We start from the raw sequence: 26,539 nt of genomic DNA, 5'->3' as shown, positions 1-26,539 counted from the left end.
TTTTATTATATAGGATTAACAGGGAGATGAGGTAGATGAGACAGTCAATAAAATTTAAATATATGTCTGCTGTTGATAAGTGCTATGGAGATGGGTGTGTCAAGCTTGTATGCTGGGGTGAATATTAAAATGTTAATCCAGCATGGCTTCACTGAGAAGATACTAGTGAGCAAATTTTGAGGGGATGAGGGGAATGACTGATGCATACCAGAAGTTATAAGGAATCCAGTGCCTGGAGTGGAGTAAAGGGGCAAGTACATAGTTATTGATGAGAACATTGAGAGAGTAGGATTTGGGGGAGGGGCCATGTAACGGGCCCATTGTAAGGACTTAAGGAAGAACTTCAGCTATTCCGTAAGCAAAAGAGGAAATGAACAGCATGCTTTATCATAGAGTTGATAATATTCACAGTTAATGATGTAAGCGGCAACACAACAAAGCAGTGAAGAGCTTGGACATGAACCAGATTGCCTGAGTTTGAATTCTGGCTTCACTTCACAGCTGTAACCTTGGGCAGGTTATTAATGTTTTGTGCCTCAGTTTCCCCATCTATAAAATGAGGATAACAATGCCTACTTTATAGTATTGTTGTGAGATTCAGAATAAAGCGTTTGGAATAATACCTGGCACGTAATAAATGCTGTATGTGTTTGTTAAATAAATATTTGGGTATTTGGTTAACTATTAATTATAGGTATCAGAACTGAAATATAAATAATGTTACCTGGATGATCTTCCAGTTGTTTATACGTGGCTGAGAGGTGCTCATAATGGTTCCTGTTTTCAGTTTGGTCCCCCATTTTTTGGTAAAGGGTCAAAATTTTAGTCTCTAATACTAAAATATATTCCAATATTATGCAGTTGTGATGTTATTAAACATTTTAGGGTATTTAGTATCTTAACACACAGTCTGACCTTAGAAAGAAATCTGTCTTAAAGTTTGCTATGGTGTGATACAGACTGGAGAACAAAACTGTGTCTTATGTTAATATATTAGGACCTCTCATCTAGTTTTGCCCCAATATAAATGTTAATACATTTCAGAATCACTGCTAATTGGATTGAAGCAAAACTCCCAGATGACTCTAAAGACAAATGGAAGAAGAGGGGGAATGTGGATTATGTGGTACTTCTTGACTGGTTTAGTTCTGCAAAAGATTTACAACTTGGAACAACTCTACGGAGTCTGAAAGATGCACTTTTCAAGGTTAGCAAGTTTCCTTATTAGTTTACTATAATTGCAAGCCTTCTCTGGTTGTTAGAAAGGTATGTTGACTAGTTTATCTTAAGGACAAGAAGATCCATTATGCTTTGGTTATAGATTTTTTTGATATTTAGATATAAAAGACTAATTTTGAAATACCAAATAACATTTTGAAATACCAAATTACAGTCTAAAGTAGAATATTAGAATTTTCAGAAATAGAACTTACCTGAAAAAAATTTATTTTTGTTTTAAGAATTAGATTATGAAACAAGGACAAAGGAAAGTGTCACTAAGAAAAAAGAGATTGATTTGACTTCATAAAATAAAAACTTAGATGTGAAAAAACACTGTAAGAAGACAGAGACAAACAAAGATATCTGCCTAAAATCCAAAGAGATTTTACAAATAAATAAAAAAATTAAGATGAAATGATAAAATAAGTAGTTGATTCAGACATAAACAGAAAAGGAGATGTAAGTGATAATAACATAAAAGTGGCCAAATCAGAGAAATTCAAATTGAACCAGTGAATACCATTTTCACTGATCAGATGAACCAAGATAAAAATACTCAGTTTAATTTGTTAAATTATTAAACAATGATGGCACTGAATGCTGGTGAGAATAAAACTTACCTGCTGGAAGGAGGGTCAGTTGATGGAACATAGTCTTCTTTCAGGAGGACAATCTTAAAAGCCTTGAAACAGTTCATGCTTTAAAATAGGGAATCTAGCCCTAGCTGGTTTGGCTCAGTGGATAGAGTGTCATCCTGTGGACTGAAGGGTCCCAGGTTCCATTCCAGTCAAGGGCACACGCCCGGATTGTGTGCTCGATCCCCAATAGGGGCAAGCAGGAGGCAGCCGATCAATGATTATCTCTCATCATTGATGTTTCTATCTCTCTCTCCCTCTTCCTTCCTCTCTGAAATCAATATATATAAATATATATAAAATAGGGAATCTAGAAATATACCCAAGGATAGGTTGATATATGAAAGTGCCCATATTTAACTAGTATTGACCTACAAAAGAAGCAATTTCATAAAGTTCAACCTAAGATATTTGAGAATTTAGTGTATGATAAAGGTAACAAATTAGTGAGGAAAAGATGGATTTAAATGAATGGTTTAGGGACAGCAGCAGGCTAGCCAGTAAGTAAAAGAAAAGGGTCTGTACCTTAATTTCTTAGACTACACTAGACTCCAAATGAGTCAAAGATAATAAATATGTTGATTGAAACAATGAACTACTAGGAAAAAGGATTTATATTATCTGGGGGGAAAAGGTGTTTTCATGATCTTGATCCTAAAGCAAAACACATTAAGGAAAGTCAATATATCTGTGTTAAAAGCTTCATAAATAAGGTAAAAATCAGGACAGATTTTGTAACATGACAAAGACCTATTTTCTTAAATATTCAGAGTACATTTACTGGTACTAAGAGAATAGCAAACGCTGTAGAAAAATGGGCAAAAGATGAGATTAAATCATCTTTTATATATATAAAAAGCCAGTGTCGTCTTCTCTCTATATATAAAAAGCCAGTCTCTGTGATGACCAAATGGCCAGTCACCATCAGATGCATTGAGTACCTCTCGGTCCCTGCCCCCACCCCCAGCCTGCGAGCGGGGCAGGGCGGGACTGGGGACTGTCGAGCTGGCTGAACTGCTGACCTCTTGGTCCCTGCCCCCGACCCACTCAGGCTCCGATGGATCAGCCATAGTGAACGGGGGAATCGGGGTGGGCGGCAGGAGGACCGGGCTGGCTGTTAGGCCGTTGGGATCACCAGCTCATACCCAGCTACTCGGGGGCTCAGGCCTGCGGGAAAGCAGGTGCCGGTGAATTCACCTTCATGGGTGTGCTCCAGGCTGGCCGCTGATGGAAAGCACTGCCCGCTCGCGGCTGCTCACGCGGGGGCGCGTAGGTCGCGGGCACGCCCCGCACCTTCCGTCAGCACCTCAAGCCCCAGCAGCAGTGGCAGCGGCAGCAGTGGCGGTGTGAGCGACCTCGAGCGGGCAGCGCATTCCATCAGTGGCCGGCACACACATGGAGGTGAAGTTGCCAGCGCCTGCTTTCCTGCAGGCCTGACGCCCTGAGCAGCTGGGGATGAGCTGGTGGTCCCAATGGCCTGACAGCCCGGCAGTGGAGGCAGCGTTCAGCCTGGGCACTGGTGAACCGGCAAAAGATGGCCCTGATCACAGGAGGCTAGGCCCTAGGGACCCTCCCCGCATGATTTCATGTGCTGGGCCTCTAGTATAATATAAATTACTAATAAACATATTAAAAGATGTTCAGTTTCACTAATAAAAATAGCATTTATGCCCACCAGTTTGGAAAAATTGTGAAGATTTATAATGGGCATTTTCATACACTGTTAGTAAGTATAAAAATTGGTATTGTCCTTTTGAAGGGCAATTTGGCAGCATCTAACAAACTTTAAACCAATAGTTCTACTCCTGGGATATTATTCTACAAAAATAAATACTTTTTGAGGATCCTTTAAAAGATTAGCAATATAGCCCTCACCGGTTTGGCTCAGTGGGTAGAGCGTCGGCCTGCGGACTCAAGGGTCCCGGGTTCAATTCCCGCCAAGGGCATGTACCTTGGTTGCGGGCGTATACCCAGTAGGGAGTGTGCAGGAGGCAGCTGATTGATGTTTCTCTCTCATCGATGTTTCTGACTCTATCCCTCTCCCTTCCTCTCTGTTAAAAATCAATAAAATATATTAAAAAATAAAAAAGGTCAGCAATATAAAGATGTTCATGTGCATTGGCTCGGCACCTACACTTCTGGGGATATTCCCTAATGGAATTGATTGGGTGTATACATTTATAAGGAAGGATCTTCAATGTTTATAATTAACTGGGGAAAATAACAAGTGTTCAAATGATGATTTCAGTTTTGGTGTATATGTATGTGTGTTTACATGTGTGTATAAAATAGAATATTAGCTGGTCATTATAAATGACATACAGCTCTTTATTAATAAAAGACATAAGATAAAAGCATCATCATAAAAGTTTCATTGTTTTGTAAAAATGATGTTAAAAATGTGTGTATCTTTATAGAAAAGTAAGAATAAACTGCAATATTAAAGTGATATCTCTGGATACTGAGGTTATGGATGGGTTTATTGCATATAGACTTATTTTATTTTTCTTCTAAGATCATTGATTACTTGTCTGGCTTTAAAAATCTGATCTGCCCATTTGTTTCATTTAATGTTGAATTTTTAATTCTGCTCTTTTTTTTTAATATATCTTTATTGATTTCAGAGAGGAAGGGAGAGGGAAAGAGAAATAGAAACATCAATGATGAGAGAGAATCATTGACTGGCTGCCTCCTGCAAGTCCCCTACTGGGGATCAAGCCTGCAACCTAGGCATGTGCCCTTGACCAGAATTGAACCTGGGACCCTTCAGTCTGCACGCTGATGCTCTATCCACTGAGCCAAACCAGCTAAGGCCTGCTCATTTTTTTTTTTTTTTAAATATATTTTATTGATATTTTACAGAGAGGAAGGGAGAGGGACAGAGAGCCAGAAACATTGATGAGAGAGAAACATCGATCAGCTGCCTCCTGCACACCTCCCACTGGGGATGTGCTCGCAACCAATGTACATGCCCTTGACCGGAATCGAACCCGGGACCCTTCAGTCCGCAGGCCGACGCTCTATCCACTGAGCCAAACCGGTTTCGGCTCTTTTTTTTTTTTTTTTTTTTTTTTATCATTTAGAAGATAAATCTTCAAGAGAGCAATTTTTAAATTCAGGTTTGTTGTGTTCTTAGCTGCCATATTAAAAACACTATTTCCTTATTTTATAGTGGGAAACTAAAACTGTCCTGCGCAATGAGCCTTTGGTTTTAGAAGGAGGCTATGAAAACTGGCTTCTTTGTTATCCTCAGTACACAACAAATGCTAAAGTCACTCCACCCCCACGAGGCAAGAATGAAGAGGTGTCTATCTCATGTATGTATGTGAAAATTTTTTATTACAATTGCTTCCGTAAAATAAACTTTAAATTATTTATGTTCTTAAGGTAATGTTATTGTTTATATGTGCATTTGTCCTATTAGCTAGTAACTTGTTTTCAGGCATAAAAAATACAAGATGTTCAGAGCCTGGAAGTTAATGTTTAATTCTTTTTTTATTTTTTTAAGAATAATTTATTGATTTTTGGAGAAAAAGAGGAAGGGAGAGGGAGAGAGAGAGAAACATGGATGGGAGAGGGTAACATCGATAGGCTGCCTCATGCACGACCCCTCCCAGAGATCAAGCCCAGGACCTGGGCGTGTGCCCTTGATGGGGAATCAAACTGGCAGCCTCTTGGTGCACCAGACAACACCTAATCAGCCAGGGCTAATTTTTAAATTTTATTATTTATTTTTTTTAGCAAAGGTGGAAATTTATTGAAGAGCAAGTACAGACTCCCACATGGGGAAGGGGAAAGAATCTCACAGCACAGATTCCCACGTGGGGAGAGGGAAATAGTCCCCTAATTTTTAATTTTTTAATACTATTATTACCTCATTTAGTTTACATTTAACTATCACATACAGCATGCATGAGTTATGTCAGTACTGTTTATGGGGTTTGCTGTTCTTTTAATTTCTTATTATTCTTTTGGGGATTTTAGTGGATTTTACTTATCCGTCACTGGAAGAACCAGTTCCTTCTAAACCTACTGCACAGATGCCACCTCTTCCTCTGGGTGAAAATATAGAATTCATAAACAATCAAGATGAGAGACTGAGACAATTGACCTTATCAACTTCAGTTGAACCAATTGTTACTTCTAAGTCTGATGTTTCACCCATAATTCAGCCAGTGCCTATTATAAAGAATTTTCCACAGGTATGAATTTTCTTTGATAGTTAACTTCATCTTCATTCTGTTTTCTTCCCAATTCATTTCTTCTTCTTTTTTTAAATGTTTTTATTATTGATTTTAGAGAGAGAGGAAGGGAGAGAGAGAAACATCAATGTGAGAGGGTAACATCCAATTGGCTGCCTCCTACACACCCCTTACTGGGGATTGAGCCCGCAACCCAGACATGTGCCCTGACTGGGGAATCAAACCAGTGACTTCTTGATGCATGGAACAGTGCTCAACCAGCTAAGCCACACTGGCCAGGGCTGTCTCTTTTCTTTAAATATATAGGATAGAAGTGAAGGTTTATATATAACCTTTAATATTTTAAAAAGAAAAATATCAATGAAAAGAATCTCTATGCTCTGGTACCTTTATTGCTATAAAATATTTTCATTATAATTCAGTTCTGTTTAATACAGCAGTATTAAAATAGATAACTGGAAGGATTTTTAAACCCAGCTGGCGGTCTATTTACTGCAGGCAATACCAATAAAAGATTTTATTATTACCACGGTGAACTTGAACAACTCTTTTCAAGTTTTCTGATTTTTTGTTTTTGGGGTTTTTTTTGTGTGTGTATTATTATTTAACCCACAGTATTTTCCCAAATAGCTTGTCTTACAGATGATAAATATGTAATGTTAGTATTTGGTTTTGAAACAATGCTTTGTTTCCTTAAAATTTGGCACATAATTAACAGGCATGTATTAACAATAATAATATAAAAATTTTTAGAATTTTTAAAACTTATGTTATTGCATTTTTTTCAATTTAATCAATGTTATTGAACCCTTATTCCTTTGTGACTTTTGAGATATGTGCAATTTATCAAACTTATTTTGAAGATTTTCTATATGAAACATGAAGGTTTATACATAGGATTAAGCCATGAATTCTCTCTGATGTTTAGGAGAGTCTTATACCAAATCAGCCATAGCATAAGGCAGAATATCATAACTTTTCTAGTAGTCACTGGAAAGAAATTCTGACTGAGGGTATCAGGGATGTCTTACAGAGTTTTTATCTGGGCTCTAAGAGTTTAGTAAGATTTGAGGATGGAAAAGACAGTAGAAAATTGTATGACTAAAGGCTCAGAGCATGCTTTGGGGCTCGTGAGTAGTTTTGACATGCTTGGACGCAGCTGACTGTTGAGTAAGGTGACCAATAGTAGGTAAGAATGGAAAGATGGGCAAGAGTCATCAAGAGAGACTTGAATGAGATTGGAATTTTATCTTGTAGGCACAAGGAAACCATTTAAAGAATTTTAAACTTGAAAGTGACATGATCATAGATATGCTTTTAAGATTAAGGAAAAATGGATTAATTTACCAAAATGTGTATGGAAACATTTATTCTGGTTTCTATTCAACCTTTTATAGTTTACCTCATCTTCATAGTGGTTCTTCCCACTTCATTCTCAAATGTAGAAAGCAAGAGGGGAGAATAGATTTTTAAAAAATAATTTTTTTTTATTGATTTCAGAGAGGAAGGGAGAGAGATAGAAACCAATGATGAGAGAGAATCTTTGATTGGTTGCCTCCTGCATGACCTCTACTGGGAATCGAGCCCATAGTTGTGGGCTGGTGCCCTTGACCAGATTCAAACTGGGGACCTTTCAGTCCGCAAGCTGACACTCTATCCACTGAGCCAAACCAGCTAGGGCAGATTTTTTTTTTAAGTGACGGGGCAAAAAGAGAAGTGAAGAACAAAGGAATGGCTTTTTTTTTTTTTTCTTTCACAAACTTCTTCCTATGGTATCATTTTTTAGTGGAAAAACATACAATCCATTTTATAGGACCACTATGCAGGTTGTTACTAGAAGATATTCTTGTAAGTTCTCATTTTTGTTTTAGTAAACTATCCTCACAAAAAATTATGCCAGCATCACTTCTAAAGATTTTGTAGGGTTAGTATGCAGTTAAATTGAAATAATAAACATTTACCTCATTAAATCAGGAATTTAGGTGGCTTACTAGTTAACTTGTATTTAGGATCTTATCTCTTAGGAATATTTTATTCATTCTCACAACAATATATGTGTTTATTACACATTCAGCACAGTCTCTACCCTCCTGAAACTTATATTCTAGGAGGGAAGAAGGTTTTAAACAAATAATTATAGTTATTTAATCAGAATTCTAGTAAGTACTATTAAGGAAAAGAATAGGGTATTAGGAGGGTATATATATATCAGGGTACTTGGTCTTTTCTAAAGGAAAGATATGTACACCAAGATGTAATGCTGTGGTGGGAATTATCTAGATGAATAGCTAATATGAAAGCTTGCATTGGGAAGGAGCATAGCATCTTTGAGGAACAAGCGTATAGATCAGTAGAACAGAGTAGACAGCCTAGAAAAAACCCACGCCTTATGGTCAATTAATATTGACAAAGGAGGAAAGAGCATACAAAGGAGTAAAGACTTCAATAAATGGTGTTAGGAAAATTGGACAGGTACATACACCATTAACAAGAATCAACTCAAAATGGAAAAAGACTTAAAACACAAAACCATAAAAATCCTAGAAGAAAACATTGGCAGTAAAATCTCAGTCATCTCTTGTAGCAAATTTTTTTTTGCCAGTACATCTCCTCAGGCAAGGGAAACAAAGAAAAAAATAAATGGGACTGCATCAAACTAAAAAGCTTTTGCACAGCAAAAGAAGCCATCAACAAAATGGAAGGCAACTTACGGCATGGGAGAACATATTCATCAGTGATACATTTGATAAGGGGTTAATTTCTAAAATATATACAGAACTTCTACAACTCAACACCAGGAAGACAAACAACCCAATTAAAAAATGGGCAAAGGATCTGAATAGATACTTCTCCAAAGAGTATATACATATGGCCAATAGACAGATGAAAAAATGCTTATCGTCACTGATCATCAGAGAGATGTAAATGAAAACCACAAGATACCATCTCACATCTGTCAGAATGGCTATCATCAATAAATCAACAAACAAGTGCTATGAGAACTTGAAGAAAAGGGAACCCTTGTGCACTATTGATGGGAATGCAGACTAGTGAAAACAGTATGGAGTTTCCTCAAAAAAGTAAAAATGGAACTGCCTCTTGACCCAGCGATCCCACTTATGGGATATATCCTAAAAAACCTGAAACACTAGTTCAAAAAAATATATGCACGCCTATGTTCATTGCAATGCCAAGATCTGGAAATAGCCCAAGTGCCTATTAGTACATGAGTGGATAAAAAAGCTGTGCTACATTTATACAACGGAATACTATCCAGCTGTATAAAAGAAGGATCTCTTACCCTTTGAGATAGTATTGGAGGGACCTGGAGAGTATTATGCTAAATGAAATAAGCCAGTCAGAGAAAAACAAGTATCACATGTTCTCACTCATCGGTAGAATCTAATGAACAAAATAAACTAATGAGCAAAATACAAACAGGCATAGACACAGAACTGACTGACAGTTGTCAGAGGGGTTGGAGGACTGCATGAAAGAAAGTGAGGGATTAAGCAAAAAAAACAGAGGCCGGGTACACAGATTCATGCACTGGTGGGGTCCCTCAGCCTGGCCTGCGCCCTCTCGTGATTCGGAACCCCTCGGGGGATGCCAACCTGGCCTATGCAGATCGGGGCAAAACTGGCAGTCGGACATTCCTCAAAGGATGTAGTAGTGCACGAAGCAGCAGGCAGCCAGGGAAGAGCCTGAGCCCAGGCCAGGCGCCACGCCACTTCTGCTCATCCTGGCCCCGCCTTGCCTGCTGCCACTTGGTAGTGCTGCCGCAGAGGTGGGAGAGGCTCGTGCCACCTCAGATGTGCTCGCCAGCTGTGGGTCTGGTGTCTGGCACCCATCAGTCAGCTGAGCGGCACTCCTGCCATGGGAGCACATTGACCACCAGGGGTGCAGCTCCTGCATTGAGCATTTGCCCCCTGGTGGTCAGTGCATGTCATAGCGACCAGTCTTTTGGTCGCTTAGGCTTTTATATACATAGATATAACACAAAGATACAGAGTGGTGATAGAGGGGAAGGGGATTAATAAAACACCATCTGCACACTGCATCATGCACCCAATGAGAGATGGGCGCATGATGCAGTGTGAAGATGGTGTTTTATTGAGTTGTACACTTAAAACTGGTATAGTTTTGTGAACCAGTGTCACCCCAATAAATTCAATTTTTAAAAAATGAATAAATAATAAAATAAAAATAAAAGAGGAAAGTATAGATGGACCTGGAGAGCATTATACTAAGTGAAATAAGCCAGTCAGTGAAAGACAAGTACCATAGGAACTAACTTCTATGTAGAATCTAATGAACAGAATAAACTAACAAATAAAATAGAAACACTCATAGCTACAGAGAACAGACTGATAGCTGTAAGAAGATGGGGGTGGGTGGGCTGGGTGAAAATGGTGGAGGGAATAAGCAAAGAAAAAAACCCCTTATAGACACAATAGTATGGTGATTACCAGAGAGGAAGGGGTTGGGGGATGGTAAAGGGAGTTGAGGGGGATAAATGGTATTGGAAGGAGACTTGACTTGGGGTGGTGAATATACAGATGAATATACAACACAATATATAGATGATGTATTGTAGAATTGTACACCTGAAATCTATAATTTTATTAACCAGTGTCACCCCAACATATTCAATAAGAATGGGGTGTGTGTGAAAAGGAAAGTATGGCTGGTGTATAGGATGGTATGAAATAAGATTGGAGAGATAGGCAGAGGTGAGACCACCATGGTAAGGATTTTAGATGTAATCTGGGTACAGTGAGTTGCTGTTTAAAATAGGGTTTTACGCAGGTGGAGAACATAGATTTGTTTTTAAATTGTTACTCTGGCCACAATGTAGAGAAATAGAAGGGAGGCAAGAGAAGGAGTGAGGCAACTAGTTGGAAGCTATGTAAGAGAGTGTTGGCATGGACTTGGCTGTTGCTAATGGAGAAGGAGGGAGAGATAGAGGAAAATCGTCAGACCGCAGAAGGGCAGGGGAGAACATATGAGATTCAGTTTTGTAGTTTGAGCTGCTGTTTTGATAGTGTTTATATCCACAAGATAACCATTTTTGTTGGGGGAAATCATGGAATTCAATTTTGGGCATATTAGGTTTGTGTTATATATGAGATACTCACATGAGGTTATTGAGTAGGCAACTGAATATGTAGTAACGGAGCTTAAGTCTAGGTATGCCCAGGTCTAGGTTTTACGTTTTAGAATGAACTCTTCCATATACAGAACACACCAGGATATACTGAATGTGTGGAATCGAGAGTGCCAAGTGCTTCATGAGGGTAGTTTTTCTGGCAGATGTCTCCATAAAGTGATGGTTTTTTTAATCACAACTTGATTTCAAGACATGAGTTCCTGGATTTTGACAAAATTATGTTTTGTTCTGTTTTTGTTGCTATAGATTGATCGTACTAAAAAACCAGCAGTCAGATTGCCTGAAGATCATAGAATAAAATCTGAAAGTATAGATCATGAGCAACAGTTTCCTCAGAATGGAAAAGTTGTTCCTGATCGTTCCACAAAGCCAGTACTTCCCCCTCCAACTGCCATGTTAACAGATGAAGAAAAAGCTCGTATTCATGCAGAAACAGCTCTTTTAATGGAGAAAAACAAACAAGAAAAAGAAATTCGGAGAAGACAGCAAGAGGAACAGCAAGAGAAACTGAGGAGAGAAGAACAGGAACAAAAAGCCAGAAAGAAAGAAGAAGCTGAAGAAAATGAAATCACAGAGAAGCAACAAAAGGCAAAAGAAGAAGTGGAAAAGAGAGAGAGTGAACAGGCCAAGAAAGAAGATAAAGAAACCTCAGCAAAGAGGGGCAGAGAAATAACAGGAGTAAAAAGACAAAGTAAAAGTGAACATGAAACTACCGATGCCAAGAAATCTGTGGAAGAGAGGGGGGGAAAGTGTCCCACCCCCGAGATACAGAAAAAGTCAGTGGGAGATGTGCCCCATTCCTCTGTGGCAGGAGATGCAAGTTCAGGCAAGGTAAGCGGACACAAATAGTATAAATTGTCAGCTAAGTGAAATAAAATGGACATAAAAAGATGACACCAGGAGCATTCCATAAACAGGGCAGGCATTCTAAGTAGTTTGGTAGAGGGGGATTTGTACTGCTCCATCTACATTTGCTCACCTACTCTCCTTTGATTGGTTGAGAATGGAATTGCTCTTTGTGTCTGTGAAATACAACGTATTTTTAATAATTGAAATGAATAGCAACATTCTTCTTATTTTGATGTGTGATCATCAAAAGACTAGAATGAAATACACTCTTCCTTTCTATATGGAGGAATTAGGTGCCCAATCTATATCTATACTAATAAAAGGGTAATATGCTAATTAGACTGGACGTCCATCCGGATGTCCTTTCTGACAAAGCCAGGCCCAGGAGAAGCTGCCTGCCCCGTGGTCCCGGGCACCAATGCCTGCGGCTATGGCCTGGGAGAGGGAGAAAAGATGGACACCTGCAGCTGCGGCCTGGGTAAAGCTGCCTGCCCATGGTCTCCTGCGGCTGTGGCTGGCCCGGGTCCTGGTTGCCTGCAGCCAGCCAGACGGAGGGAATCCTGGGTCTCGAGGGCAGGTCCAAGGCAGAGGTTGTTAGGGGCGATCAGGCAGGCAGGCAGAGGTGGTTAGGGGCGATGAGGCAGGCAAGCAGGCGAGCGGTTAGGAGCCATTGGTCCCAGTGGGATTGGGCCTAAACCAGCAGTCGGACATCCCTCGAGGGGTCTCAGATTGGAGAGGGTGCAGGCCAGGCTAAGGGACCCCCCCCCATCCCGTGCACGAATTTTGTGCACCGAGCCTCTAGTATTGATATAATAGATTTTGTATCTGTTTAGAGTATGTTCTAAATCAGTGATATCTAAATGGACTAACATTTATTTTTGTATACAATGATTTTTTTAAACTTTTCTTGGTCAGGTCTGCCATTTTGTTTGTTGCTTCATGTAATCAAGAATACTGGCAATAACCCCATTCATGTTGCCTTTCTCTGCCCCAGGGCTATCCCCCAAAATTGGTTTCTTTAACTATTGGGGACATTTTTTTGTCAATTTTTTTCTCTCTGTTATGCAATTAACAATGCCTTTTCCTTTTGAACACTAAATAAGTTTCTATAATAGCAGGAATAGTTACAGCCTTTTTTACCTACATTTAAATGGAAATAAAATTTTGGTAGTGTTAAAATGACTTTTGATGGAAGGTGAAATACCATATTTAAAGATTGTTCATTTCTATACTTCTCAAGCAGCAGTTCAGGCATATATCAAAGTTAACAATTATTAATGCCTCACTTCTCCAGGCAACTCTGATCTGGTAACCTTAGCTATCAAAAATATAGCTGCCATACAGTAACCTTTCTAAACACCCAAAGTTAGAGAAATGAAGCCCATGTACTAATACTTTATTCATAGGAGAATCAGAACTTAAGAGCTCTTATCATTTAAATATTATTCATTGAGTAGCTACTATAGACCAATGTTTTTCCCTACATTATCTTATTCCTCCTAATGATAACTCCATGAGGTATTCTATTTACAAATGAAATTGAAGTTTAGAGGTTAATTTGCTTAAGATCACATATGCAGTGAGATTCCAAAGTGACTTCCTTTCCATCTTGCTATACTTAGTGATAGGCAGTCATAAGAACATAAAGAATGTAAAGCATTCATATTTCTGGGATCATTTAGTATAGGTGCCAAATATTCCTACAGATCTAAATATCCCTGAGATTACCACATATAGTGTTTGATGTTTCTTATAACACACTAGAGGCCCGCTGCATAAAATTCGTGCATAGGTAGGGTCCCTAGGCCCGGCCGTGATCAGGGCCAGTCAGGGCCTTCCTTCCCCCAGCTGCCGGCTGGGGCCTGCCTTTGTTCTTCACCGCCCCCTGGTGGTCAACGCACGTCGTAACAAGCGGTCAAACTCCCAAGAGGACAATTTGCTTATTAGCCTTTTATTATATAGGATTGAAAAAAAGTTAAGATTGCCTTCATTGTATGCTATTTTTTTTCATTGTATGCTTCTTTTAAAAGTGAGCAAAATATGTAATTTATTCTAGAATAAATTTTATTAAAATTATTACACATGCCGGCCGTTTTGGCTCAGTGGATAGAGCATCGGCCTGCTTGCTGAAGGGTCCCAGGTTGGATTCCAGTCAAGGGCACATGCCCGGGTTGCAGGCTCAATCCCCAGTAGGAGGTGTGCAGGAGGCAGCCAATCAATGATTCTCTCTCATCATTGATGTTTCAATCTCTCCCTCTCCCTTCCTCTCTGAAATCAATAAAAATTTATTTTTAAAAAATGAATAATTATCTCTAAAAAAATTATTGCACATTTTTAACTTTTTACTTTACTGTGGTTATTTTTTAATGAACTATAAAATTAAAGTGAATTTTTAAAAATATGTTTTTATTGATTTTTTTAGAAAGAGAAGAAGAGAGAGAAACATTGATGAGAGAGAAACATCCATCGGCTGTCTCCTACAAAGCCCCTACTGGGGATTGAGCCTGTAACGGTGGCATGTGCCCTGACCGGAAATCAAACTGGTTACCTTTGATGCATCTTGATGATGGGACAATACATTTGAGCCACACCAGCCAGGCTAAAGTGAATTTGTAAAAGAAATTATGCTAGGTTTTAAGAGGAGGTAAAATGGGATTTTACACTTTTGAATATCACTCTGTATAAAATTTTACAATCTCTTCATTCCCTTTAATACATTTTTTTGCGGGGGGGACATGCCACCTTCAAGGTAACCAAAATCATAATGAGGTTTAAATAAAAGCATATTTATTTATTGTTCAAAAGAGGCCTTGGTGAATTATGCTAATAACTAATATCTTGTACTTCGCCATGTATTATGAATCAGTGCTTGACGAGCACGGTGACTTGTGTCAGTGTTTTTACCCTACTGACTCATCAGAAATTTTTAGTTCTTTATCTTTAGTATTAGGAAATCTCACATGGGCTCTGCCACCTTTCCTTTGACAATAAAATTGCATAAACTTTTCAGAGGCCTCAATTTTTTCTTCTTTTATATTTTCAGTTTGGTAAATTTGCTTATATTAGCTTATGTTAGGTAGGTGTATATTGGGGGGGAAATTCAACTGTTTTTTCATTTCTGAAATTTTAATAATTTTACAGCCTGTTAAGATTAAAGGACAGCCAGAAAGTGGAATTCTAAAGACCGGAACTTTTAGAGAGAATACGGAAGACACTGAAAGAAATAAAGTAAGTAGTCGTTCCTTGGGTGGAGAAAAACATGGATTATAACATACCATATGTTAATTGTTACCCTAGCATTCATTCTCCATCTTTAAATCTCTCTGAGGGAATCTTTGCTACCTCTGGTAGCTGATTTGTGTTTGTTTTTACATGATTATATGCTTTTTGTCTTCCTATTTAAAGTACAATAGTATATTCTATTTATTTTACGAAATTAAAAAATACTTAGGCCTTACTATATGATCAGGAATTCTACTTCTGGATATATATCCAAAATAATTGAAAGCGGGACCTCAAATAGATATTTATACATCCATTTTCAGAGCAGTATTATTCACAGTAGTTAAAAGATGGAAGCAACCCAAGGAACCATCAACAGATGAATGTATAAACAAATGTGGTGTGTACAAACAATGGAATATCACTCAGCCTTAAAAAGGAAGGAAATTCTGACACATGCTACACCATGGATAAATCTTGAGGATGTCATACTAACTGAAATAAACCAGTCAATAAAGGACAAACTGTGATTCCATTTGTATGGGGTACCTAAAGCAGTCAGATTCATGGAGATAGGAAATAGAGTGGTGATTGCCAGGAGTCTGGGGATGGGGTGAGTAGGCAGTTGTTTAAATGGGTACAGAGTTTCAGTTTTGTAAGATGAAGAGAGTTCTGAAGGTGGATTGTGCAACAATGTGAATATACTTTTGCCACTTAAAAATGGTTAAGATGGAAAGAAAAAGGTTAAGATGGTAAATTTTATGTATATTTCATCACAACTTTTGAAATAGATCTTTTATGAGACATCTTTGCTTTTGTTTTTAAGAGCTTTATTTAAGAACTAGAGGCCCGGTGCACGAAATTCGTGCACGGGGCAAGGGGTCCCCTCAGCCCAGCCTGCACCTTCTCCAATCCGGGACCCCTCGGGGGATGTGCAACTGCCTGGGATTGGGCCTAAACCGGCAGTCGGACATCCCTCTCACAATCCGGGACCTACCTGCCTGCCCGATAGCCCCTAATTGCCCCCTCTGCCAGCCTGATCACTCCTAACTGCCTCTGCCTGCTGGCCTGGTCACCCCCAACTGCCTCCTCTGCCGGCCTGGTTGCCCCCAACTGCCCCTCCTTCCCCCGCTGGCCTGGTTGCCCCATGCAGCCTGCTGTTTGGTCATTACTGTTACTGTGATGGCATCCCGGACAATTTGCATATTCCTCTATTATTAGTATAGATAATATATAAAGGGTAACCAACACAAGGCTTTTGGTTCTCTGGTACAAGTAGCTTAAGTTTGTAAATCAGATTTTTTTTTTCTTTTATAAATAAACTAGGCCCGGGAGCCTTTGACAAGAGCACGAAGTGAAGAAATGGGAAGGATTGTACCAGGACTGCCTTTAGGCTGGGTCAAGGTAAAACTCAAAATTAACACAGAAATAAATAACATGGTCATTGTATTCTTGCGGGGGTGGGGGGGGGAACGGGGGAAGGTGTTTTTTTTTGTTCTACATTTTTAATGCACTCAGTTTTGTTTCATTATAGAAGATTTAGCTCATTTTCCTAATTATAGCAGGGTTAGATTTTTGCGTATCCAATCTGACATGCTGGGTATAATATATGAGCATTACTGGCATTTGTAATTTAAAACCTAAAGTTTTTTGGAAGTTTAATTATAGAAGTGATTATCACCATTTTATCCAGAATATTTTAATCCAAAAGCAAATTTAGCAGTGGAATACTTTTGAGTGATTTTTTTTGTTGTTGTTCACGTAATGGTCATTGTTTTTTGACCTGTTTCTTTTCTTTTTTCCTTTTCCAACTAAGTTTCTTGACCCAATCACTGGAACTTTTCGTTATTATCATTCACCCACCAACTCAGTTCATATGTATCCACCGGAAATGGCTCCTTCATCTGCACTTCCTTCCACCCCTCCAACTCATAAAGCCAAGCCACAGATCCCTGCTGAGCGGGACAGGGAACCGTCCAAGCTGAAGCGCTCCTACTCCTCCCCAGATATAACCCAGGCCATCCAAGAGGAAGAGAAGAGGAAGCCAACAGTCACTCCAACAGTCAATCGGGAAAACAAGTAAGTTTATCCTAACTTCTGAAACTAGAATAATCTGCTACATTTGTAAACTGCTCTAAACATAACTTATTTATGTCAGGGAGTCAGAAATTTCTGTGTATGGCTTCATCAGCAATTGTTATTTACCATAGAGGGAAAAAGAAATTACTGGATTAAAATGTCCTTGGTTTTTCTCTCAAGTGCTAATTTAAATATGTCAGAGAAGACTATCATAAGCATTAAAGTAGATACAAAGGTATATATATACATTATTACATTTTAAGACACTGTGCTATAGACTACCTAGAAGTTTTCATAGTTCTTAAATCTCTTTAAGGAGCATAATTTATAAGCTTGTTGAGTTTACCTTTTTAAAATCTCTAAATCTAGTTACAGATTTTAGGGCTCACTATTAAAACTGGTGAGATTTAATTCCTCTTGCATCATCATTCTTAATAAAGCTTGTTAATTTCACAGTTTTAAAGACTATTACATATGCACTTCATGTATTTTTATGTATATTGAACAGAGAAAGAGTAAATGAGTGCAAACACCTGAGCACATGTAAAGAAAAGCAATTGAAATATAGTTCAGTGTGTTCTCAATATTCCTTCAGGGTGGCCCTAGCTCGTTTTGCTCAGTGGATAGAGCTTCGGCCTGAGGACTGAAGGATCCTAGGTTTGATTCTGGTCAAGGGCACATTCCCGGGTTGTGGGCTTGATCCCCAGTAGGGGGTGTGCGGGAGGCAGCTGATCAGTGATTCTCTCTCTCTCCCACTCCCTCTCTCTCTGAAATCAATAAAAATATATCTAAATATGTATATATATATTCCTTCAGGGTGGAACTATTAATGATTAGGATCAATAATAACAGAAAGACCTACCAGTTAAGATTTTTCTTAATGCTACAGTAGTTCAGACATCCTAAATGACAAAGTCTTAGAGGCATTTGCTAGTCTAATGCTGTCCAGTAGACATGTTGATAGAAATATTCTCTATGTTTGATGATAGAGATGTTTTGGATCTGTACTGTCCAATGTGGTAGTGGTTACTTTGGATTGTGACTAGTGTAACTGAGGAGCTGAAATTTTTTTATTAATATTTTTAATTTAAATAGCCATCCATCTGTAGCTAATGGCTACCATATTTGTCAGCACAGCTCTCAACTTTAGGCAATAGTACCCAAATAACCTCTTCCTCCTTTGATATACTCCACAGTAATGTACAGGTTTACAACTGTGAGTATATGAAACAGAGCTTATTCTTATTATTTATTAATGTATTACTTTTTATATAAACTACTTTAGCCCATACGGGTGTGTGTTGTATTCCTTTTTTTGCATTCTGTTGAATTCAACATTTGGTAATACTAAACTTCCCAGAATCATTTAACGGAGTTTGAAAGAGCCTTCTTTACTAGAAGACTCTACCTATTCATGAGAAGCAGAGATCTATCTCAGAATGTCTGTAAGACCCATGGACCCACCCACAAAAGAGGTTAAAAGTATTTGTTTCATGGGAGGGTCACAGAATATGTGTCACCTAGGTGGTAAATGTTCATTAAGACCTAGTACCTTATGAGGTAAGTTATTAACACTTTACAAGATTACTGTGTACTATAGTACACATCCTGGAGTTTGCTGCCATTTGTCATTTAAACCTTATTTTCACGTGCCGTGCATTCTAAGACATCTTGTACGCTTTTTCTTTCTCAGGCCAGCATGCTATCCTAAAACTGAGATCACAAGGCTTTCTGCTTCTCAGATTCGGAACCTCAATCCTGTGTTTGGAGGATCTGGACCAGCTCTCACTGGACTTCGTAATTTAGGAAATACTTGTTACATGAACTCAATACTGCAGTGCCTATGTAATGCTACACATTTGGCTGATTATTTCAACCGAAACTGTTACCAGGATGATATTAACAGGTAAAGAATTACTTTTTGCAATATAATGTTAAAAGACTGATATAGCCCAGTTGGTGTCGCTCAGTGGTTAAGCATTGACCTATGAATCAGGAGGTCACGATTTGATTCCTGGTCAGGGCACATGCCCAGGTTGCAGGCTCCATCCCCAGTAGGGTGGGTGCAGGAGGCAGCCGGTCAATGATTAACCAGTTAACTGCAACGATATCTTTAATTTAAAAAGGTCTGCTGCTTGTGTCTATAGACATTTAAGGTGTACAAATGGTTAATTCTCCCTCTCTCTCTCCCTTTCTCTCCCTGAAATCAATTAAAAAAAAAATTTTTTTTTAAAGAGGCATGTAATCACCCAGCTCCTTCCAGTGAAGTCAGAGTAGGAAAGGGGAAAATAACTTTTCTTTAGAAAAATATAGAGAAAAGCCTCTTCTAATAGGTAAAGGACAGACAGGAAAGGAGCAGTGCAAGAGGCTAGAGTCCAGGGGTGGGCAAACTTTTTGACTTGAGGGCCACAATGTGTTCTTAAACTGGACCGGAGGGCCGGAACAAAAGCATGGATGGAGTGTTTGTGTGAACTAATATAAATTCAAAGTAAAGGAGCGGAGGGGAGAGCAAGAGAACCCTCTGCTCTTTCGGCTCCGCGGGCCAGATAGAACAGCCGAACGGGCCGGATCTGGCCCGTGGGCCGTAGTTTGCCCACGGCTGGGCTAGATCCTCACGGCCATAAACTGGAACCTGTCGACAAGGAAGAAGAGATAGTGCAGGGCTGGCAGCCATAAAGAAGCTAGTCAGGCGTGTCATCAAAGTCAGATTCAGATGGGTATTTGGTAATCCACCTGTGAATAAGTATTTTAATGTAAGGTCTTACTACGTTAATAGTTTAATGTTGACATCAAGATCCCACTGCACCTTGACTGCTTACAACTTCCTTTATTGCTTTTTTGTAATTTTATTTGCCAAGGTCAAATTTGTTGGGTCATAAAGGTGAAGTGGCAGAGGAATTTGGCATAATCATGAAAGCACTATGGACAGGACAGTACAGGTACATCAGTCCAAAAGACTTTAAAATCACCATCGGGAAGATCAATGACCAGTTTGCAGGATACAGCCAGCAAGATTCACAAGAACTGCTTCTGTTCCTAATGGATGGTCTCCATGAAGATCTAAATAAAGTAAGAATTTTGATTGTTCTTTAGGTTTGTTCAACATGTAATTTTTATAGCAATTTAAAATTATAGCTGGTGATTGTTCAGTGCTAGTTTATCATGTCTAGTGACTTTGTACTAATGCGTGAAACTATAAAACACATATATCTGATAGGTCTAGTATTTGAAGAAGTATATACAATTTGTATTTACTCACTAAAATGTTAGCAGGTTGTATTGTGAGAAATACAATTTGTATTTACTCACTAATATGTTAGCAGGTTGTATTGTGAGAAATTTATAAATGTTAAAATAGTTGTTAGAGATATCCTGCAGGGATCAGTCCGAAACCTGCTCTCTGACATTCCCCAAGGGATCCCGGATTGCAAGAGGTCGCAGGCCAGGCCGAGGGACACCACCAGTGCACGAATCCATGCACCAGGACTCTAGTATGCATATAAGATTTTTGATTAATCTCTTCCCGCCCTCCCCCTCCCCCTTCCCTCTGAGATTCATCAGTCTGTTCTGTGTTTCCATGCCTGTGGCTTCTGCTCCTGCATTGAGCATCTGCCCCCTGGTGGTCAGTGCACGTCATAGCTACTGGACGGTCGGCCATTGGCCAAGTGCTTAGGCTTTTATATATAGAGATTATACTTTTTTCTTTTTCTATAAATCTTTATAATTCAGATTATTACAATTGTTCCTCTTTTTTTTCCCCCCCAAAGCTCCCCTCCACCTGGTTCCCACCCCACCCTCTGCCCTTACCCCTCCCCCATTGTCCTCATCCATAGGTGTATGATTTTTGTCCAGTCTCTTCCCGCACCCCCCACACCCCTTTCCCCTGAGAATTGTCAGTCCACTCCCTTTCTTTGCCCCTGATTCTATTATATTCATCAGTTTATTCTGTTCATCAGATTTTTTATTCACTTGATTTTTAGATTCACTTGTTGATAGATACCTGTTTGTTGTTCATAATTTTTAACTTGACCTTTTTCTTCTTCTTCCTCTTCTTAAAGAATACCTTTCAGCATTTCATATAATACTGGTTTGGTGGTGATGAACTCCTTTAGCTTTTTCTTGTCTGTGAAGCTCTTTATCTGATCTTCAATTCTGAATGTCAGAATTTTTGGATAGAGTAATCTTGGTTGTAGGTTCTTAGTATTCATCACTTGGAATATTTCTTGCCACTCACGTCTGGCCTGCATAGGTTCTGTTGAGAAATCAGCTGACAGTCGTATGGGTACTCCCTTGTAGGTAACTAACTGTTTTTCTCTTGCTGCTTTTAATATTCCCTCTTTGTCTTTTGCTCTTGGCATTTTAATTATGATGTGTCTTGGTGTGGTCCTTTTTGGATTTCTTTTGTTTGGTCTTCTGTGCGCTTCCTGGACTTGTAAGTCTATTTCTTTCACCAGATGGGGAAAATTTTCTGTCATTATTTCTTCAAATAGGTTTTTAGTATCTTGCTCTCTCTCTTGTTCTGGCACCCCCATAATTTGGATGTTGGTACGCTTGAAGTTGTCCCAGAGGCTCCTTACACTATCTTCATATTTTTGGATTCTTTTTCTTTTTGCTTTTCCGGTTGGGTGTTTTTTGCCTCTTCGTATTTCAGATCTTTGACTTGATTCTTGCGATCCTCTAGTCTGCTGTTAGATCTCTGTATATTCTTTTTTATTTCAGTCAGTGTATGCTTAATTTCTGCTTGGTCCTTTTTCATATCCTCAAGGGTCTCGTTATATTTATCAGCCTTTCCTAGGAAATTCTTGAAAAACCTATAACCATGGTTTTGAACTCTATATCCAGTTGTTTGCTTTCCTCCATTTCTTTCATTTGTGATCTGTTTGTCTCCACATTTTGGCTGCTTCCCTGAGTTGATAAGAGTGGCTTTGTGTGCTAGGTGTCCTATAGGGCCCAGTGGTTCAGCCTCCCCAGTTACCTGAGGTGGACACTCTTGGTGCACCCCTTTGTGGGCTGTGTGCACAGCCTTGTTGTAGTTAAGCCTTGATTGTTGTTGATATCACTGGGAGGAATTGACCTCCAGGCCAACTGGCTGTGAGGATCAGCTGTGTCTACGCTGGGAGAACTTCTGTGCTAGAGACACCCTTATGAGGCAAGACTTGCTTCAGTGGGGCTTTAGTGCTCACTGAGTCTGCCCCCTGAGTGTGTCCCTTTTGGATCTGAGGAGTTGTAATCTCGATGGTCCCACTCTGACCCCTGGGATACATGGGCTCTTGGATCTCCAAGGAGGTGCTAATTTAGCCTCTGCCTGGGGCCACCCAGCAGGATCTATGGAGAGATCTGCAGATTCCTCTTCTTTGTTTGGGTTTTGGAGGTGCCCAGATGAGGCCCAGCTGTGAAGCAGTGCAAGCTGCTGCGGAGCCTTGGGCCTTCTTTTGGGTGTTCTGGGTCTCACTGACTCAGTGTATTTTGTTAGGTAAGTTTAAAATTCAAAGGACCAGGCCATTCATATGCAAAAGCCTCTGTGCTCAGCTTGGATGGGGCTTAGTCTCAGGGGGGAGCAATCAGCAATGGCTTCCTGGGGTGGGATCTCAGGGCGGAGCAAACAACAATGGCTTCCCGTCAGCCCTACCCTAAGAGGCCCCTGGTTCTCAGTGTCCTGCAGTAATCGCTGCAAGCACCTCTGAGAGAGAGCCGCCCTCGAGTTTTGCCCGCTGCCAGACAGTCTATTTTCTCCCCATATGAGTCTGGGTCCCCAGAGTCTCACCCGGAATTGGAGTTCAGAGCAGTTGGGAGCTTTTGTCTCCTTGTGGATTGAGAAATCCAGCCGGGTACTCAGTTGCCAGCCCTCTCCTTGCGCGCGCCTCTGTACCTCTGCCTTCCGCAGCTCCTGTAAGTCTCAGTGTGCTTTTCTCTTTCCTTCTAGTTGTAGAATTTCCACTCAGCCAGCCTTCCTATGGTTCTGGATGATGTCCATTTTGTCTTTTAGTTGTAGTTTTGAAATTGTTGTGTGAGGCAGCAGTTTAGGTGTTTACCTATGCCGCCATCTTAGTTTCTCCTACGTTTTTCTAAAATAAGAATTATTCCATGTAACTACAAATGATTCATGTCAAAGGTGATTATTGTGGCATATCTCTCCATAAATGACCAATCTGTTTAAACACTATGGTTTCCTTTCAGTACCAAGGTGTCCTCTGTACATTCCTATACACACTTTTACATATAGAAACGTATAGTGTGATATAGTCTGTGTGTATGTACCTTGTGTATATGTGTGAGAGGATATGAATATCCTATATAATAAAAGCGTAGTAGACAAATTATCCCCTCGACCAGAGTTCTTCCGGGAATTTGACCAGGGGGCGGGCCGGCTGGGGAAAGGGAGGGAGTTCTTGGCCGGCAGCTGCTAGGGACCCTACCAGTGCAAGAATTTCGTGCACTGGGCCTCTAAAGAGTGTGTGTGTAGTGTGTGTGTGCACGTGCACGCACATCCCTGAGACTAGGACAACAAAATAACATCCATCTAGTTGTAGCCCAAACTCCCAGCTACATGTAGCATGTTTTCTGTTTCTAAAACCCGACTTTTCAGCTTTTTAAATAAAAATTCATTAAGTAAGTCCAACGAGGCACACTCTTTTGATAAAGTTGGTTTTTTGGCAAGAATCTTTTTGTAGTGCTTAATGAGATTAGAACTCCTTTATGAAAAGAATCAGAAGTATTTCAAAATCCGCCAAGTGTTTGTCTTTAATACATTTCTGTCCATTTTATATTTCATTGCTGACTTTAAGATATTAATATAGAGTTTAAATAATCTTATTTCCAGGCTGATAATCGGAAGCGACATAAAGAAGAAAATAATGATCATCTTGATGACTTTAAAGCAGCAGAACATGCTTGGCAGAAACACAAGCAGCTCAATGAATCCATTATTGTAGCACTTTTCCAGGGTCAGTTCAAATCCACAGTACAGTGCCTCACCTGTCACAGAAAGTCTAGGACATTTGAGGCCTTCATGTACTTGTCTCTACCCCTAGCATCCACTAGTAAATGTACATTACAGGTAAGTTTATGATTGAGAGAAAAGGATTTACTGAATAAAAATGCTGTTTGTATGCATATAAAGATATACTTTATTCAGCCATTTATGTCTGTTTTTTACCCCTATAAACATAGGTAAAACTAACACATAAGTTGTTTTAATTAGGCTTATGTGGATTAGAAAAAAATTTCCCCAAGAAAGAATTTTTTCAGATCTATTTTCTTATTAAATATTCTTTCAGAGCTGATAAATAATAGGTGTGTTGTTTTTTTAAGTTTGTATTTTGAAGTTTTTAAAGTTAATTTGGAAAATTGTGTTGATTTTAGTTTAGGTCTTCTTTTTGTAAGAATTTGCTTTACATGGGGATATCAAATGAACATCCTGTTTTCCATACAACAGCAATGTGATTTAGGTCACTTGTTGATCTCTAGTGTTAACTTCTTGGAGGATGTCATTTCTTCCACTAAGACTTCCCTGAGCCCCCAGTAGAATTAGAGATGCAGTACCTCTTCTGGTCACCACAGGCAGCACTCGCCACACTGTGGTGTCAGTGAAGGCTTTCTGGTCTGCACTCCTCACCAGATCATAAACTTTGTGAGGGCAGAAACTGTTTTGTTCTAGTTTACTATTGTACCCTTCATCTAGGCAGAGTAAATTACTGAATAGATGCTCAATGACATTGTGTTAAAGAAATGAATTAATGAGTATCTACTACTTCTTTTTGCCCTCCAGGATTGCCTTAGGTTATTTTCCAAAGAAGAAAAACTCACAGATAATAACAGGTTTTACTGCAGTCATTGCAGAGCTCGAAGGGATTCTCTAAAAAAGATAGAAATCTGGAAGTTACCACCTGTGCTTTTAGTACATCTGAAACGGTAAAGGGCACAATACTTTCTACCTGTTTAGTACAGTTTAGATGAAGGAATTCTAAATCCTTTATTCTTAGTCACTTTGTGGTATTGCCTGCTAAAGATGCATCATCAAGGTGAAGTTTTCTCTGGTTAGGGTATCTCCAGGGGAATAAGGCAGAAATGATATTCTAGTTCACCTTAGTATTTGCAGTAACAGAGCAAAATGATACCACCACTCACTCTTTTATGTAATTCTGTCTTTAAAACATCAGTGAAACTAAATTATTGCATTTCAAATATAAAAATTTTAAATCATTACAAAACATAAGTGAAAATGTATTAATATGTTATTTAGTATAACATTTTAGCAGATAAAATTTATTCAAACAATAAACTAAACATAAAGAGATTTAATCTTGTGCTGAAAATGAAATCAATATTTTTGAAGTGTTATTTTAAGGGTGACATTGTTGAGTGCAGACATAGTTTTGTCCAGATTTTTCCAGCCAGTGAAAAAGATCTGGCCTGTAATAGTAGAAGGAATAATGGGAAAGAGCTGTAAAATATGTCTCCAGTCTTCTGCTCCAATTCTTTTATCTTTATGTGTTCCATCTGTTGAGTGGTAACTTTGAGTCATTTTTTTGAAAAACTTTTTAAAAGGAAATTTCATCTTTTTATTGAGAACTATTTTTTTATGTTTTCATTTCAGAGAAAGGATCTATTGCCTACTTCTTAAAATATATTTTTTTTATTCATTTCAGAGAGGAAGGTAGAGAGAGAAACATCGTGACGAGAGAGAATCATTGATCAGCTGCCTCTTGCACACCCCCTACTGGGGATCGAGCCCACAACCTCCAGGTTCATAAGTCATTGGTCAATCATAGAGCCACACCCGACTGGGCTATAATTTTTATTTTACATTTTGTATTATTGGAGATTCTTATATTAATTTTAACATTGACATATTCAAATTCATCTTGTGTATATTTCCTAACAAAATTGGTTAGATCAGTTATCCTTTTCTAATTCTTGAGGACTGAAGATAAACACTACAAAAATAATCACACACTTGTTCTGTTAAAATTTTTAATGCTTTGTATTACTCTTGGAGAATATCTAAGAATCTAAATGGTTCAGAATTCAGGTGTTTTTTTTTTTAATTATTCTGAAGTAATCATATTACACCAACCAAAATACCCGTATTTTGGTATTTAAAGGAGCAGAGTATGCCAGGATAATGCAATGGCATTATTTCAATCATTAGTCTACATGCT

The 26,539-nt window shown here is 39.0% G+C and overlaps 1 protein-coding gene across 7 annotated transcripts in view; it reads left to right on the top strand.

Moving 5' to 3' along the window:
• The window catches only part of USP8 (ubiquitin specific peptidase 8), a 114,051-nt gene that overhangs the window by 85,968 nt on the left and 1,544 nt on the right, over positions 1–26,539 (top strand). For 4 of the 7 annotated variants that reach the window (XM_080684875.1, XM_080684872.1, XM_080684874.1 and 1 more), the window contains 11 exons: positions 1,045–1,207; positions 5,029–5,173; positions 5,841–6,058; positions 11,475–12,059; positions 15,219–15,305; positions 16,626–16,703; positions 17,116–17,378; positions 19,072–19,284; positions 20,237–20,447; positions 24,199–24,435; positions 25,147–25,289. In XM_080684875.1, coding sequence (XP_080541001.1) covers positions 1,045–1,207; positions 5,029–5,173; positions 5,841–6,058; positions 11,475–12,059; positions 15,219–15,305; positions 16,626–16,703; positions 17,116–17,378; positions 19,072–19,284; positions 20,237–20,447; positions 24,199–24,435; positions 25,147–25,289 — 2,343 coding nt within the window. The remainder of the gene's footprint in view (positions 1–1,044; positions 1,208–5,028; positions 5,174–5,840; positions 6,059–11,474; positions 12,060–15,218; positions 15,306–16,625; positions 16,704–17,115; positions 17,379–19,071; positions 19,285–20,236; positions 20,448–24,198; positions 24,436–25,146; positions 25,290–26,539) is intronic. The other 3 variants (XM_080684876.1, XM_080684877.1, XM_080684878.1) reach the window with 1 other exon arrangement.

This window comes from Plecotus auritus, assembly GCF_963455305.1.
Source record: "Plecotus auritus genome assembly, chromosome: 1".
Classification (NCBI taxonomy): Eukaryota; Metazoa; Chordata; class Mammalia; order Chiroptera; family Vespertilionidae; genus Plecotus; species Plecotus auritus.
The sequence above is the reverse complement of the archived record's forward strand: the minus strand, read 5'-3'. Positions and strand labels throughout refer to the sequence as shown.